This window comes from Eurosta solidaginis, chromosome 1, assembly GCF_040869045.1.
Source record: "Eurosta solidaginis isolate ZX-2024a chromosome 1, ASM4086904v1, whole genome shotgun sequence".
NCBI lineage: Eukaryota > Metazoa > Arthropoda > Insecta > Diptera > Tephritidae > Eurosta > Eurosta solidaginis.
The window spans coordinates 160,531,634-160,548,668 of NC_090319.1; the positions used below are offsets into that span (position 1 = coordinate 160,531,634).

Here is a 17,035-nt window from a genome sequence, read left to right on the forward strand (position 1 = left end):
AATTTATTTCATGCTTGAATTTTTGCACAAATTTACAAAATTGGTTTGGTTTGGTTAGTGTCACCTCTTAATGTTATTTTGGTGTGTTCGGCAATTAAATACGTTTACCAAATGATCGCAGTATTTGGTTTCAATGCGAATATATTGAAATTTTGGTAGATTTTTGGGCTTTGGTGGTAGAAGTGGTAGAAAATGAAAATGGGCTAGAATGTTAGTAGTTCTACCAATAAAGTGGTAAAGTCCGTGCATTGGGTTCATAGCATAGAAGCGATTTGTCCCTGTGATAAGATATATGTTTGAGTCTATAATTGGTAACGGGATATAAATGCTATCACAGGCAATCAGTCACGAATATTCCTTGTAAGCTGTCGCCGAAGTGTACTGTGATATTTCAGTAGCTGTGACAAAATCACAGGTACACGGATATTTGCCAACTCTAGTTTTGTGTCAATTTAGCAAATGCAATGTATTAATAACTCTAGAATGAAGTGTTTGTTGTATACTTTTATTGAAACTTTGAGTCTAGCAATTGTACTATCCGATAATCCGTATGATATTCTTGGTATCGAGAAATATGCAACGGCTCAAGATATAAGGAAAACATATAAGCATTTGGCCAGAATATGGTGAGCCCCTAAGTTCTTTGCAACAATGCAATTTAATTTATTTGGATTAAAGTGGACACAGACACAATGCGGTCGACTACTAAGATATATAAAACAAAATTAATGCTACAATTAAAAATATGGTAATAGTCTAGTTGAGGGGTCAACTGCTAATACGCTACCAAGAATATCGAGAGAGGTGTCAAAAGACGCGTATTAATCTCTAGAACAATAATCCGATGGCGGAAAAGAAAAATGTTATCTCTGTCCGGAGACATTTGCAGTTGAAGTTGGCGATTTTCATGTGGTTGTTGTTATGTCGTACCCACAAAAAAAAATGTGCATCACCGTGGCGGTAGCCACGGTTATACCACACACCCGGACTTGGCATGGCGTAGCCCAGGGTTATTTTTTATAAGCGCGGCCGAAGGCCGCCAACGCAGAAAGGTGTTCTGCGCAAAAATACTATGGATCCCACCCCCGGTTTCGGAGGGACCACGGGTCTTTTTTCGGTTTTTCGTTAATATCTTTTGAACAGGTAAAAAAAGTTAACTTCCGCTTTCGGATTCTTGATCTAGACGTGAATACGCGTCTTGATACCTAACTCGAAAATTTTGGCCCAAATTTCGGTGGGTACCGTAAACTGCACTATTACCATATTTATATTCAACCATACATAGGAAAGAAAGTACAAAATATCAGGCCAGACGTGACAGTATTGAATTATGCAACTCGGAAAACGAACATTCAAAACTGATGCAGTTATACAAGTTGTTGTAGTGCGAACACCAACTTCGCAGTGTATTATTTTTGGCAAAATTTTGCCGGCAAAGTGGTAAATAAAAAGGCACAACGTGCTTGGACGTTCTACCAGGAACAGCAAAATTTAGTCGACTAACAAGATCAGATGAGTCGATCTCGCCCATAATGAGCTTGTGAATGAACATTACCCCGAGTAAAGTTCTTCGATTTTCTAAAGTTGGCAGATTTATAAGGAGAAGTCTATTTGTATATGGTGGCAAATGTACACTAGAAGTCCAGTTAAGACCACGTAGTGCAAATATAATGAATTGCTTCTGTACTGACTCAATACCCTGGGCACCAGACACACGAAGAATACTCTAAGATTGGTCGTACCAACGATGTGTAGGGGGTCTTAGATACGGATCATTAAACTCCTTAGCCCATCGCCTCACAAAACCGAGTATACCCGTTGCTTTGCTTACCATTGATGAAATATGCGTATTAAAAGTTAGATTAGGATCAAAAAGAACGCCTAGATCACTTACGCTCCAAAGGCTGTTTAACGTATACGATGTCAAACTTGGCTTCACTCGGTGAAATGTCATTAGTTTGCACTTCGAGCAATTCAAAACTAGTAAATTTGCAGTACACCAACATTGAAATGAGTCCAAGTCTGCCTGAAGAAACTCCACAAGGGAAGACTCGGAAGGCAAGTATGAGTAACAAAGTTTATCATCATCCGCATACATAAGAGTTCGGGAATGTATGAGAGTTTGTGGTAAGTCATTTATAAACAAGGTAAAAAGTAACGGACTCAAATGACTACCCTGAGGTCCCCCAGCGGGTTAGGGGGGGTCAGAATATACCCGCGATAGGTATGCCTGTCGTAAGAGGCAACTAAAATACCAGATTCAAGGGGCTGTGTAGCGCAACCCTGCAGGTTGCCAGCGCAACATATAGCTTCTCCAAACCCAATTGTCAACCTCACCTATCCGCGGCGAATCCTGTTTCACTAACAGACGAGGCTCTGGCGACCCTAAGCTCCTTATGGAACTTGGGGTTGGGGAGGGAGGGGATGGCCTGAAGGTTTAATGTGGCCACATAAATCGTTCTCGAGATGGTCGGGCCAGCACCTTAATGGTGCTGTGGTACCGGAGCGTACCGGATCTGTATCCGGCAAAGGACCATCACATCGATAACACTCCCCAAAGCCTTCGGGGAGCAACCTTATCGCTACAACAACAACAACAACAACAACTACCCTGAGGCACACCAGACGTTACATCAAACAATCTAGAAAGACTGTTTTTAAACAAAACTTGTTGAGTCCGATTCGTGAGATAGCTTTCGAGCCATGCAAGTAAATGCTTCGGAAATCCAAGTAAATCAAGTTTGTAAACTAAAAGCTCATAATTGACAGTCAAACGCTTTACTGAAGTCGGTATAGATAACATGCGTTTGCCACGGTTATACCACACACCCGGACTTGGCATGGCGTAGCCCAGGGTTATTTTTTATAAGCGCGGCCGAAGGCCGCCAACGCAGAAAGGTGTTCTGCGCAAAAATACTATGGATCCCACCCCCGGTTTCGGAGGGACCACGGGTCTTTTTTCGGTTTTTCGTTAATATCTTTTGAACAGGTAAAAAAAGTTAACTTCCGCTTTCGGATTCTTGATCTAGACGTGAATACGCGTCTTGATACCTAACTCGAAAATTTTGGCCCAAATTTCGGTGGGTACCGTAAACTGCACTATTACCATATTTATATTCAACCATACATAGGAAAGAAAGTACAAAATATCAGGCCAGACGTGACAGTATTGAATTATGCAACTCGGAAAACGAACATTCAAAACTGATGCAGTTATACAAGTTGTTGTAGTGCGAACACCAACTTCGCAGTGTATTATTTTTGGCAAAATTTTGCCGGCAAAGTGGTAAATAAAAAGGCACAACGTGCTTGGACGTTCTACCAGGAACAGCAAAATTTAGTCGACTAACAAGATCAGATGAGTCGATCTCGCCCATAATGAGCTTGTGAATGAACATTACCCCGAGTAAAGTTCTTCGATTTTCTAAAGTTGGCAGATTTATAAGGAGAAGTCTATTTGTATATGGTGGCAAATGTACACTAGAAGTCCAGTTAAGACCACGTAGTGCAAATATAATGAATTGCTTCTGTACTGACTCAATACCCTGGGCACCAGACACACGAAGAATACTCTAAGATTGGTCGTACCAACGATGTGTAGGGGGTCTTAGATACGGATCATTAAACTCCTTAGCCCATCGCCTCACAAAACCGAGTATACCCGTTGCTTTGCTTACCATTGATGAAATATGCGTATTAAAAGTTAGATTAGGATCAAAAAGAACGCCTAGATCACTTACGCTCCAAAGGCTGTTTAACGTATACGATGTCAAACTTGGCTTCACTCGGTGAAATGTCATTAGTTTGCACTTCGAGCAATTCAAAACTAGTAAATTTGCAGTACACCAACATTGAAATGAGTCCAAGTCTGCCTGAAGAAACTCCACAAGGGAAGACTCGGAAGGCAAGTATGAGTAACAAAGTTTATCATCATCCGCATACATAAGAGTTCGGGAATGTATGAGAGTTTGTGGTAAGTCATTTATAAACAAGGTAAAAAGTAACGGACTCAAATGACTACCCTGAGGTCCCCCAGCGGGTTAGGGGGGTCAGAATATACCCGCGATAGGTATGCCTGTCGTAAGAGGCGACTAAAATACCAGATTCAAGGGGCTGTGTAGCGCAACCCTGCAGGTTGCCAGCGCAACATATAGCTTCTCCAAACCCAATTGTCAACCTCACCTATCCGCGGCGAATCCTGTTTCACTAACAGACGAGGCTCTGGCGACCCTAAGCTCCTTATGGAACTTGGGGTTGGGGAGGGAGGGGATGGCCTGAAGGTTTAATGTGGCCACATAAATCGTTCTCGAGATGGTCGGGCCAGCACCTTAATGGTGCTGTGGTACCGGAGCGTACCGGATCTGTATCCGGCAAAGGACCATCACATCGATAACACTCCCCAAAGCCTTCGGGGAGCAACCTTATCGCTACAACAACAACAACAACTACCCTGAGGCACACCAGACGTTACATCAAACAATCTAGAAAGACTGTTTTTAAACAAAACTTGTTGAGTCCGATTCGTGAGATAGCTTTCGAGCCATGCAAGTAAATGCTTCGGAAATCCAAGTAAATCAAGTTTGTAAACTAAAAGCTCATAATTGACAGTCAAACGCTTTACTGAAGTCGGTATAGATAACATCCGTTTGCCTATTGTTTAAAAATCCATCCATTACAAAAGAAGTAAACTCTAGCAAGTTGGTAGTAGTTGATCTACGCGGCACAAACCCATGCTGGCAGGGCGATAATATGGAGCTACACATGTGTTGAAGTCGACATGTAGTTATTCGCGCAAATGTTTTGGGAATAGCTGAAAGCTTAGCTATGCCTCCATAGTTCTCGATTCTAGACCTACTACCTTTTTTGTGCAAAGGTATAATAAATGATTTCTTCCAAATCAATGGAAAAGTGGCAGATTCCACAGATAATTGGAATAATTTAGGTATCGGCTCAGATAAGTTAACTGCACAGTATTTGAGTACACAACTAGGAACACCATCTGGACCCGGAGAAAAAATCGGCTTCAAACCGAGAAAGCTCCGAAGAACAGTATTCTTATCAATTACTGGATTAGTAATGCAATTAAAACTTTCCAAGTTGTAGGAGTATTGACCGGGTTGAAAACATTTAGATTAGTAGGTCGACCTGAAGAATTCTGCAAATAAATCCGCAATATCACTATCAGAACTAGCATTCTTGCAACCAAAAGAAAAGGTAGCTGGAAAACCAGATGTTTTCCTCTTGGAATTAACAAAACTGTAAAATCTTTTCGTATTGTTGAAAAATTGAAATTTACAACTGCTTAAGTACAACTTATAACATTGTTGGTTTAGACAATGAAAGTTCCAACGAGCAACCTAATGTTTAGAAAAAACGGCAGAAGATCCTGATCTCTTGAAACGTTTATAAAGCCTAGATTTAACATTATTGAGTGTTATAAGTTGTCTTGTGAACCAAGGTGGTTTACTTGTTCAAACACTAACATCTAATTTTGTAAAGCACAGCTCCTTAGGAGGCTGAATAATATCAATTGCTATTTCAAGCGTAGGATGCAAGGGATCTTCTGGAAAAGATAAAGGAGAAATACGATTGAGAGCAATACCCACTGATTCATCCACAAATACCAGGTCAAGAATCTTGTTTTTACAATTTAAAACACTGTATCTAAAATATTCTTAACGAAATCATGCTGACAGGTGGGAGTCAAAGTGTTTGAGTCGCTCAAGCTAATCCAATTTACCGAGGGTAAGTTGAAATCACCAAGAACGACTAAGCGATCTTTGTCTCGCAACTGAGAGTACAATTTTCGAATAGCTAAATTGTGGCAATTGTAAACATACATATCCGACCGGGCGGAATATATGAGCAACAAATATATAAGCTAAAACATCGCATTGAAATCTTTACTGCTATAAACTCAATATCAAATGCGTTGTCCGACAACAGCAACTCGGATGAAAGGCTTGAGTCCACAGCAATAAGAACACCGCCTGCTCTAGATATACGACCACGCCGGTAAACGACGTAGTAGTCAGCGTTAAAATTGTCAGGTTTTAACCAGGTCTCGGTGAAAGCAACAACCTGCGCTGTAAAAGCGCAACTGTTCAGAAAAAAGGTATTTCATTTAGATCGTAAACCACGAACATTTTGGTAATGAACGACTATAGAGAGTGAGTCGGTTACTACTTTTTTGCTGTACCCGCGGTGAAGGTCATAGAGTTTTTTGGCACTATATTGGTATTTTTCTTGTACAAATGCACCACAGAATGCTCCGGCCAAAAAGAACTGTCAAGAACACTATCAACATAGAGGTGTGGCACAGTTATTTTAAATGATGAAATTTCCCTTTCATATTTAAAGTTAAATTTGAAAACTTCTACACTAGAATTATTAATATTAAGTTTAGAGCATATATAATTTGAAATATCGTCGCCAGTAAATGAAGCATGCAACCGAGAAACAAAAATTGCTCTGCGAGGCGGAACGGCAGTCACCTCCCAAACAGGTTGCACCACGGAAACTGTCGAAGCAGAAATAGATGTTGATGTAGATGCAGGTGATGAGCCCACTGTCGAACCAGAAATTGATGTTGAAGTTGATGTAGATGCAGCTGACGAACCCACTGTGGTCGACTTCTTACGACGTTTGCTAACACCTGTACGTTTGCCTTTATCACCCTCATCAACATACTGTTGTGTTTGTTGTAGCAATGCTCGCCCCACCTAATAGCCGCGACCGATCACAAATTGTCATCAATATCCTCTAACGGGAGTCCAAGGAAACTTGCCGTTTCAACAGGGGTGGACCATAAGGAAAGGGGTGTTAGAGGCGTTGGTTCCACATTACAATTGAAGAGATGGTTGGTGTCATGTGGGGACACGTTGCAAGCGGGGCATACATTTTGTATGTCGGGGTTGATTCTGGATAGGTAAGAGTTTAACCTGTTACAGTATCCAGAACGAAGTTGAGCAAGAGTGACAAGCGTTTCCCTGGGGAGTATGCGTTCCTCTTCCGCAAGTTTTGGATAATTTTCGTTAAGCACTGGATTCACCGGGCAATTCCCGGCTAAAGTCCGACGCCTGTTTATGGAGTTCACCAAGGACCTGCTTGTGTTTTTTCACTTCATACGGCTGGGTTCTCAGGTGCCGTATTTCCTCAAAATGCTTACGGAGATGACTCCTTAAGCCCCTAGGCGGTGCTGGTTCATCAATCAGACAGGGATGCCCAGGTTTCTGGGTATTCAACAGGAACTGTTTGGTCAGCATCTCATTTCTCTCCCTGATGGGGAGTATTCTCGCCTCATTATGCAGATGGTGTTCTGGGGACATAAGAAGACAGCCCGTGGCGATTCTGAGAGCAGTATTTTTGCAGGCCTGTAGTTTCTTCCAGTGGGTGATTTTTAGGCTTGGCGACCATATGGGTGACGCATAGCACGTAATCGGCTGGCTAATTGCTTTGTATGTAGTCATGAGCGTTTCTTTATCTTTTCTCCAAGTACTGCCAGCAAGGGATTTGAGGATTTTGTTACGGCTCTGAATTCTCGGAACAATTGCGGCTGCGTGCTCACCAAAATGTAGACCCTGATCAAACGTCACACCCAAGATTTTGGGGTGTAGGACAGTCGGTAGCGTAGTGCCATCGACGTGGATGTTCAAAATGGTCGACGTTTGGGACGTCTATGTTGTAGATAAGGTCGCGGAAGATTTAGTCGGTGATAATGCCAGGTTTCGCGAGGCGAAAAAACTGGAGAGATCAGCGAGGTAGCCGTTTATTTTATTGCATAGCGCATCGATTTTTGGGCCTGGGCCTGTGGCCATTATTGTGCATTTATCGGCGTAGGAAACGATTGTGACTCCTTCCGGTGGTGAAGGTAGCTTAGATATGTAGAAATTAAACAAAAGTGGGGATAGGACACCACCCTGTGGCACCCCTTGTTTAATTCTCCTTGGTTTTGATGCTTCGTTTCTAAATTGCACCGATGCCTGCCGACCACCCAGATAATTTGCGGTCCACCTTTTAAGACATGGGGGAAGGGTAGACCCTTCCAGGTCCTGCAGTAACGAGCCATGGTTGACCGTATCGAAAGCTTTTGATAGGTCTAGCGCTACGAGTACTGTTCTATGGTGGGGGTATTGATTTAAACCGCAATTTATCTGGGTGCTAATGGCATTTAGCGCGGTGGTAGTGCTATGGAGTTTTCTGAAGCTATGCTGATGAGGGGCTAGCTGCAAATTTGCTTGGAAATAAGGGAGCAAAATGGCTTCAAGCGTCTTTGCCACTGGCGATAGGAGAGATATCGGACGATACGACTCACCTATGTTAGCTGGTTTCCCAGGCTTTAGTAGCGGGACCACCTTGGCCATTTTTCATTTCTCAGGTATGACAAAGGTGGAAAGAGACAGATTGAAGCCATGCGCTAAATATTTGAAACCCTCTTTCCCTAGGCTTTTAAGCATCGGCATGGCTATGCCGTCTGGGCCCACTGCTTTGGATGGTTTAGCACGACCAATGGCGTCCTCAACCTCTTTAGCGATGATGGTGATTGGTGACGCGCTGAATTTGTGTTTATGTGCGTGTCTATTGGCTCTCCGTCTATCTTTGTCGACCGTAGGATGCATTATATATTGTCGGCAGAAAGCGCTCGCGCATTTTTCGCGTCCGACAGCACATTGTCGCCAAAGGCGATGGAAACTTTGTCTTTGTGCTTAGTCGGATTCGATAGGGACTTTACGGTGGACCAAAGTTTACCCACACCGGTAGAGAGGTTACAACCTCTTAGGTGCTCCTCCCATTTCGCCCGCTTGTGTTCATCCACAAGCAATCTGATGCGTTGGTTTATATCCCTTATTTGGGGGTCGCCTGGATCAAGCTGTCTTATAAGGTCACGTTCTCTCGCTAAGTTTGCGGCCTCCGCCGGGAAGTGGGCCGGATTTCGGGAATTCTCCCGGCGGGAATGAAATGTGCCGAGGCGGATTTAATGACCTTACGGAAGGCACGCATCAGTCGGGATAGGGAGGGCAGCAAAGCGGCTGTCTGTAAAGGATTTATATTCTTCCCACTTTCCTTTTTTGAAGTTTATGAAAGTGTGTTTTTCAGTGACGATGAGGTCGGCGGTACGCTCAAGCGAAATAAGTATGGGCAGGTGGTCGGATGCCAATGTTACCATCGGCTGCCAGTTGAAGCAGTTTACGAGTTCTGCGCTCACGATTGAGATATCTGGCGAGCTGTGACAGCTTCCTACCATACGTGTGGGGGCGTCTCCGTTTATTGTGCAGAACGTCGTTTCTTCTATTTGATCCGCCAACATCTCACCCCTACTGTCCGCCCGCAAGTTTGAATGCCATAGATCATGATGGGCATTGAAATCACCTAAGATAATGCGATTGTTGCCAGAGAGTAAGGCCCTGATATTAGGGCGGTATCCACTAGGGCAACAGGTGGCAGGAGGGATGTAGATGTTGATGATTTCTAGGTTTGCATCGCCTGACCGGACAGATAGGCCTTGACGTTCTAAGACATTGTCCCTGCGGTCGATGCCAGGATCAAATATATAATATTGCACAGAGTGGTGTATGATAAACGGGGGCCGCCTCCATTTCCGCTCTCGCGGTCTTTTCTGTGGACGTTATACCCAGAGCAGGTCTGCAATGCAGATCTTGCTGTCAGTTTAGTCTCTTGAATCGCAGCAATGCGGATGTTGTGCCGCTTCATGAAATCGACTATCTCCGTAATCTTCCCAGTTAGTCCATTACAGTTTAACTGCAGGATTCTGAAGTGCATAAGGGGAGACGTCGCCACTCTGGGGGTAAGTGACGGGTGACTACGCCTGGGTTGTGGAAGGCCAGGACGCAATTGCTGTTGTGGCCCTGGTACTGGGCGTCCTTGGGCAAGCATTGGGGTTCCCGGATGATTTGGGTTTGCGACCTGGCAACATGGCGCGATGAAACCCGTCGGGGGGTTGCCGTCGTGGAGACCAGAACATCTGGGAAAGTGGCACCACCCAAGGCAGGAGCTGCATTGGGCGGATGTCGCAAACCCATATATTCTGTGCTGGCGGACGGTGCAAACGGAGGTAGGGACTAAGAGTCTGTTTCCCTGACCTGCACGATTGCTGCCGGAAAGAGGGGGGGGGGGGGGAGAAGACGGGGGCAGGGGCTGATACTCAGCATTGCTACCAACTCTACTACGAAGGTAGTAGTTATGAGTGGTATCAGCTGTTTGAGTTGTTGGCGCCGTGGGGCGCGAGCAGCAGCGGGTACTTGTTGTGGCTTGCTGAGCAGCGGGGCTGCTGGAATGTAGTGGGGGGCTAAGGCGTAGACTACGGGACGCCCTTGGGCGTGAACAGCAAGGAGCCACAAAAGATTTATAAAAGTTACGTGGACGTCGGGTTTTGGGATCAAGCCCAGAACAACCTGTCCGATGCAACCATCCCATGCACGAGACACACTGAACAGAGTATGACCGTCCTAAAAAGATTCTTTTCCGGCAGATGCAGCAAAACCATTTCTCAGGACCGGGGTCAGGAGACGGACCCGGATTGGATTCGATGCCTTTCCGGAGTAAGAGAATATGGAGCAGTCCTGCTGCAAGGAGCTGCTGGGAGGATGACAATTTGTGGGAGGGACGAAACAAATTAGATGGGGTCACACTGAAATGACAGTCCTTGGTCGGGAAAAATCCCGAGTCGCTCCGGTACATAGAACCGACAGCCTTGGGAAGCGCATCAACATACTGTGACTCAACAGCATGCTTTGTGTTATTGGTTTTTAATGTAGTATGTTTGTGGTTTTGTTGTGCCATTTCATTATTATTATTTTTAACTAAAGAAGAAGCATAGGTACTAGCTTTAGCGCGACCAATGCTGTTGACCACCGCTTTAGACACATGAGCAGAATTTATCGCATTAATATTTAATGATGTTCTATGTATGTTAGAAGGTGTTGATGAAGCGCCATGAAGATGAGTGTCAGACAAAGAGCGAAAACGAAAGCTGTTCAAAGGCAATGGCTGTTTAACATGAAACTTCCCAAAATTTTCTCTCAAGACTTTCACATTCGCTACAGCAGTGTTGTTGTCACAAAGGTGTTTAAAATCAGAGCGAAGGTCTGCTTGCCAATCGCTAATTTGAGCACGCAAACGATGGTCATCGTCGAGTGATAACTTCAGTGCGGTTATGAGCTCTGCATTCTTAGCTTTAAGCAGGTTAACTTCACTCACTAAAGATACTAGTGTTTGTTCAATATTAACATTATTAACAACACTTCGCTCATTATCATTGTTTACAGTATCGACAATTGAGTCATTGCACAGCGCAGACAAATCAATTACTGTATTTTCAGTTGTATTTATTGTGGATGTAGCACTGACAGTGGATATAATTTACGTTAACGAAAGCCTTTTGATCCCAAGATCGGTAATTCTTTTCGACAGCATGACAATGCTAATACGCGTCAAAAAATATCGAGAGAGGTGTCAAAAGATTAATCTCAACAACGATAATCCGAAGCCGGAAAATAAAAAGGTAGTAGTGCAGTTTAGGTGCCCCACCCCAAAGTTGGGCTAAGATTTTCGAGTGAGGCATTGTGAATGATAACTAAGTGTGATATCTTATCTGTCAACGGCCTGACAGGATGTTCAATATGGCTACTTTTTAGCGTTTTGGCAGGGTGTTCAATATAGCGGCGCATATCTTCAGCGGGTGTTAGAAAGAGATGCAGAATGAGATAGCGATAGTCAATTACAAATCAGGTGATCAAATCATTTTGGAATTTTGGCGTCTATGCAGAAGATATCACACTTAGTTATCATTCACAATGGAGTGAGGTGTCAACAGATTAATCTCAACAACAATAATCCGAAGCCGGAAAATAAAAAGATAGTAGTGCAGTTTAGGTGCCCCAACCTAAAGTTGGGCCAAGATTTTCGAGTGAGGTATCAAAAGACGCGCATTTACATCTACCCTGCAAAAATTGTTGGATTACGTGTTCCATTTCTTCATGTTGGAGTACTCTAACAATACTCCTTTACAATGCCTTTGCGGACCACCATCAGCCGATCATTGCTCGTTTTTTAACGACAGTGATGACGACACGATGACGATCGAACAGAGTTGCCAAAAGTAAAATATTGCATGCAAATAACTAATAATAAAATTTTACTTTGGCAACTCTGATAAAATGCAACAGCGCACTGGTTTTATGTATACATACTAAAGCAGGCATGCTTAACGAACGAAATGATATCGTTTCGTTCGTTAAGCATGCCTGTACTAAAGTATGTATAGAGAAATATTGGTTTCTTTATTCACGCAAATGCTAAATAACATAAGAATATTCGTAGTATAAAATATAAAAGTTGTATTGCCCCTCTTCATTTACTTTCATTTTAAATTAAATTCACTTCGATAATTCTTTCCGACACAATTCCTCTTTAGTACTTTGGCATATGATCCTCTGTGGGTGCTCCATGGAGTACTACAGTGAAAGTACTTTGGAAAGTACTCTCACGTATGTACTCTATGGAATACTCACAAACAAAGCGAGAGTGGGATCACTTACTCCTCTCCTAGGACATCGCAATGTTAATTGGAGCACATTTTTTGTATGAATACAGATTAGATTTGGAGCAGTCCTATACTCCCAAAGGAGTATTCCTTGCATTATTTATAGAGTACCGCGGCAGCGATTTAGTTTAGCACCCCCCGAGTTCGGGGTTTAACTTGGTATCAAATGAAAGAGGGAGTTCTCGCGATCACAAATATATATATTTTGAAGTGCGCAAACTTATAATTTAAAAGATATTTGTTGTTAAACTTTGCAAATTTCTATACAACTTTTATATGTGTATACGTATATATATTTTATGACATTACAAATCTGTGCTGCCACATCTATAAAACGGAACAAGTGCAGAATCGAAAAATAACTTATAAAAATACCTTTCATGTGATGTATATATATCTTTAACTTTTCTAGTCTTTATTTACCAAAAATTTGAAAAAGCTCTTTTGCATTCGTGAACGAGCTGATATTACCTTATAACTCTTATGTTTATTGTTATGTTAGCCGATCCAACACCGGCTGCGCCATGCACAGTAATTTTGCGTAGAACAACTTTCTGCATAGTTTCCAAGAGCTGCGGATGACCATTTTGTGATTTTTAGGACCCCCTCTTCCCCTCCAAATCAACAAAAGTTTGAAAATCGTGGCACCTTATATAAAATCCAACCCCAAAGCTGTGCTGCCACATAAACAAAAAAAAAATATATATATATATATAAATATTACCTTACCACCTTTCAGTTAATAAAGAAAAAGGAAAATATATATTTTTACTACTCATTTTGAAAAGTTGAAACACCTTTCCGCGTAGGCGGCCTTCGGCCGCGCTTATAAAAAATAACCCTGGGCTACGCCATGCCAAGTCCGGGTGTGTGGTATAACCGTGGCTACCGCCACGGTGATGTCCTTTTGCGTAGTACAACCAGAAGGTTATACCACACATCCGGACTTGGAATGGCGTAGCCCAGGGTTATTTTTTAAAAGCGCGGCCGAAGGCCGCCTACGCGGAAAGGTGTTTCAACTTTTCAAAATGAGTAGTAAAAATATATATTTTCCTTTTTCTTTATTAACTGAAAGGTGGTAAGGTAATATTTATATATATATATATATTTTTTTTTTTTTTGTTTATGTGGCAGCACAGCTTTGGGGTTGGATTTTATATAAGGTGCCACGATTTTCAAACTTTTGTTGATTTGGAGGGGAAGAGGGGGTCCTAAAAATCACAAAATGGTCATCCGCAGCTCTAGGAAACTCTTAGTTTATGAAATGTAAGCTTTTTAATTTCCAAATTTGGTAAAATTTCAACTTAAGTCCTGCACTTAAAATTCGGGTCCCACATGTCGATAGCGGTATCAAAAGACACGTATTTGCATCAAGATTCAGAATTCGAAAGCAGAAACTTATATTTTTTATCGCGTTTAAAAGTTATTCGCGGAAAACACGTCGGTACTATTGTCGCTTTTTTCGTTGTTGCAATTAAACAAACGAAAACAAATGAAGGTGGTGAATAGTGTTGCCTGCTCCGCAACAATATCTTTTTATCTTGGTAGAACATTATAAGGTGGTGGCACGTCGACATAAATGCAAACAAATATACACAATCAATGTATTTTGTTTTTGTAAAACACTTTTAATAATTTGTAGTCTAATATTATATTGTTTGTGGTGCTGCGCAGAAGGGCGTACTACGCAGAAGGACATCACCGTGGCGGTAGCCACGGTTATACCACACACCCGGACTTGGCATGGCGTAGCCGAGGGTTATTTTTTATAAGCGCGGCCGAAGGCCGTCTATGCAGAAAGGTGTTCTACGCAGAATTAAAATTTAAAAAAAATTCCACCAAAAAAGAGCTTTTTCAAATTATTGGTAGATAAAGACTAGAAAAGTTAAAGATATATATACATGAAAGGTATTTTTATAAGTTGTTTTTGGATTTTTTAATTTTTGAAATCCATCCACTAGTTTCGGAGATATTTTGATTTGAAAAATTCATAATTTCGCCTTTTGACATGGAATTATCCCCAAGCCTTTCATTTGACCCAAAAAAGAAATATACCGTTGGAATCAGCATAAAAATCTATAAAACCCGATTTTTTATTTGACAAATGTATGTATTCTGTACTTAAGCCTAAACAATTTTAATATTTACTTAAAAATCTCGCGTTTCGCTAAATTAAATACATTAATTTAAAATTATTCAGAGATATACAAAAACAAAATACATTGATAGTGTATGTTTGTTTGCATTATGTCGACGTGCCACCACCTTATAATGTTCTACCATGATAAAAAGATATTGTTGCGGAGCTGGCAACACTATTCACCACCTTCATATGTCTTCGTTTGTTTAACTGGAACAACGAAAAAAGCGACAATAGTACCGACGGGTTTTCCGCGAATAACTTTTAAACGAGATGAAAAATAAAGTTTCTGCTTTCGGATTCTGAATCTCGACGCGTCTTTTGATACCGCTATCGACATTTGCGACCCGAATTTTAGGTGCAGGACTTAAGTTGAAATTTTACTAAATTTGGAAATTAAAAAGCTTATATTTCATAAACTAAGAGTTTCCTAGAGCTGCGGATGATAATTTTGTGATTTTTAGGACCCCCGCCACCACTAGAAAAAAAAAGTCGGAAAATCGTGGCACCTTATTCAAAATATTCCCCCGGGGTATTTTGTTCTTTTGTGAAAATTGTTGCCTGCTCGCAACGCAAAAGCGTTACACTTTTACCCTGTATAAAATGGCGGTGTGGCAGTGCAACTCTGTGAAACTCAATTCGCTCTTGAGTTCCACATATACTCTGTTAATATGAGTGCAGATCACCTACCAGATTGCGCATTCACGAGTTTAAAATTGCTGCGTTCTGCACTGCTACGTCACAGTTGACTGTTTGAGTGAATGAAAGAAAGAGAGAAAAAAACAAGAACAAAAAAAAAAAAAGCAAGCGCTTCCCAAGGCCGTCGGTTCTATGTACCGAAGCGACTCGGGATTTTTCGCGACTAAGGACTGCCATTTCAGTGTAACCCCATTTAATTTGTTGCGTCCCTCCCACAAATTGTCATCCTTCCAGCAGCTCCTTGCAGCGGGACTGCTCCATATTCTCTTGCTCCGGGAAGGTATCGAACCCAATCCGGGTCCGTCTCCTGACCCCGGTCCTGAGAAATGGTTTTGCTGCATCTGCCGGAAAAGAATCTTTTTAGGACGGTCATTCTCTTGTCAGTGTGTCTCGTGTAAGGGATGGTTGCATCGGACAGGTTGTTCTGGGCTAGACCCCAAAACCAGACATCCACGTAACTTCTATAAATCTTTTTTGGCTCCTTGCTGTTCCTTGCTGCTCAGCAAAACACAACAAGTACCCCACGGCGCCACCAACTCACACGGCTGCTCCCACTCATACCTACACTCTCCGTAGTAGAGTCGGGAGCAATGCCGAGCATCTTTTCCGGCAGCAATTGTGTAGGCCAGGGAAACAGACTCTAAGTCCCTACCTACCTTTGCACCGTTTGCCAGCACAGAATATATACGTTTGCAACATCCGCCCAATGCAGCTCCTGCCATGGACGGTCCCACTTTCCTAGATGATCTGGTCTCCGCGACGGCAACCCCCAACGGGTTTCATTGCGCCATGTTGCCAGGCCGCATACCCAAATACCCCAATGCTTACCCAAGGACGTCCAGTCCCAGGGCCACAACAGCAGTCGCGTCCTGGCCTTCCACAACCCAGGCGTAGTCACCCTTCACTTACTCCCAGAGTGACGATGTCTCCCCCTACGCAGTTAAACTGTAATGGATTAACTGGGAAGATCACGGAGATAGTCGATTTCATGAAGCGGCACAACATCCGCATTGCTGCGATTCAGGAGACTAAACTCACAGCAAGATCTGCATTGCAGACCTGTTCTGGGTATAATGTCCACAGAAAAGATCGCGAGAGCGGAAATGGAGGCGGCCTCGCGTTTATCATACACCACTCTGTGCAATATCATATATTTGATCCCGACATCGACCGCAGGAACAGTGTCTTAGAACGTCAAGGCCTATCTGTCCGGTCAGGCGATGCAAACCTAGAAATCATCAACATCTACATCCCTCCTGCCACCTGTTGCCCCAGTGGATACGGCCCTAATATCAGCGCTGTACTCAATGGCAACAATCGCATTATCTTGGGCGATTTCAATGCCCATCACGATCTATGGCATTCAAACTTGCGGGTGGACAGTAGGGGTGAAATGTTGGCGGATCAAATAGAAGAAACGACGTTCTGCACAATAAACGGCGACGCCTCCACACGTATGGTAGGAAGCTGTCACAGTTCGCCGGATATTTCAATCGTGAGCGCAGAACTCGTAAACTGCGTCAACTGGCAGCCGACCACCTGCTTATACTTATTTCGCTGGAGCGTTCCGCCGACTTCATCGCCGCAGAAAAACGCACTTTCATTAACGAATACAAATCCTTTACAGACAACCG

At 42.8% G+C, this 17,035-nt stretch overlaps 1 protein-coding gene across 3 annotated transcripts in view; it reads left to right on the forward strand.

Moving 5' to 3' along the window:
- Positions 1-396: 396 nt before the first annotated feature.
- l(3)80Fg (dnaJ homolog subfamily C member 16 l(3)80Fg) overlaps positions 397-17,035 on the forward strand; it is a 2,137,133-nt gene continuing 2,120,494 nt past the window's right edge. For 2 of the 3 annotated variants that reach the window (XM_067760003.1, XM_067760004.1), the window contains exon 1: positions 397-626. In XM_067760003.1, the coding sequence (XP_067616104.1) occupies positions 460-626 (167 nt within the window). In that variant the 5' untranslated portion in view covers positions 397-459. The remainder of the gene's footprint in view (positions 627-17,035) is intronic. The other variant, XM_067760002.1, reaches the window with a different exon arrangement.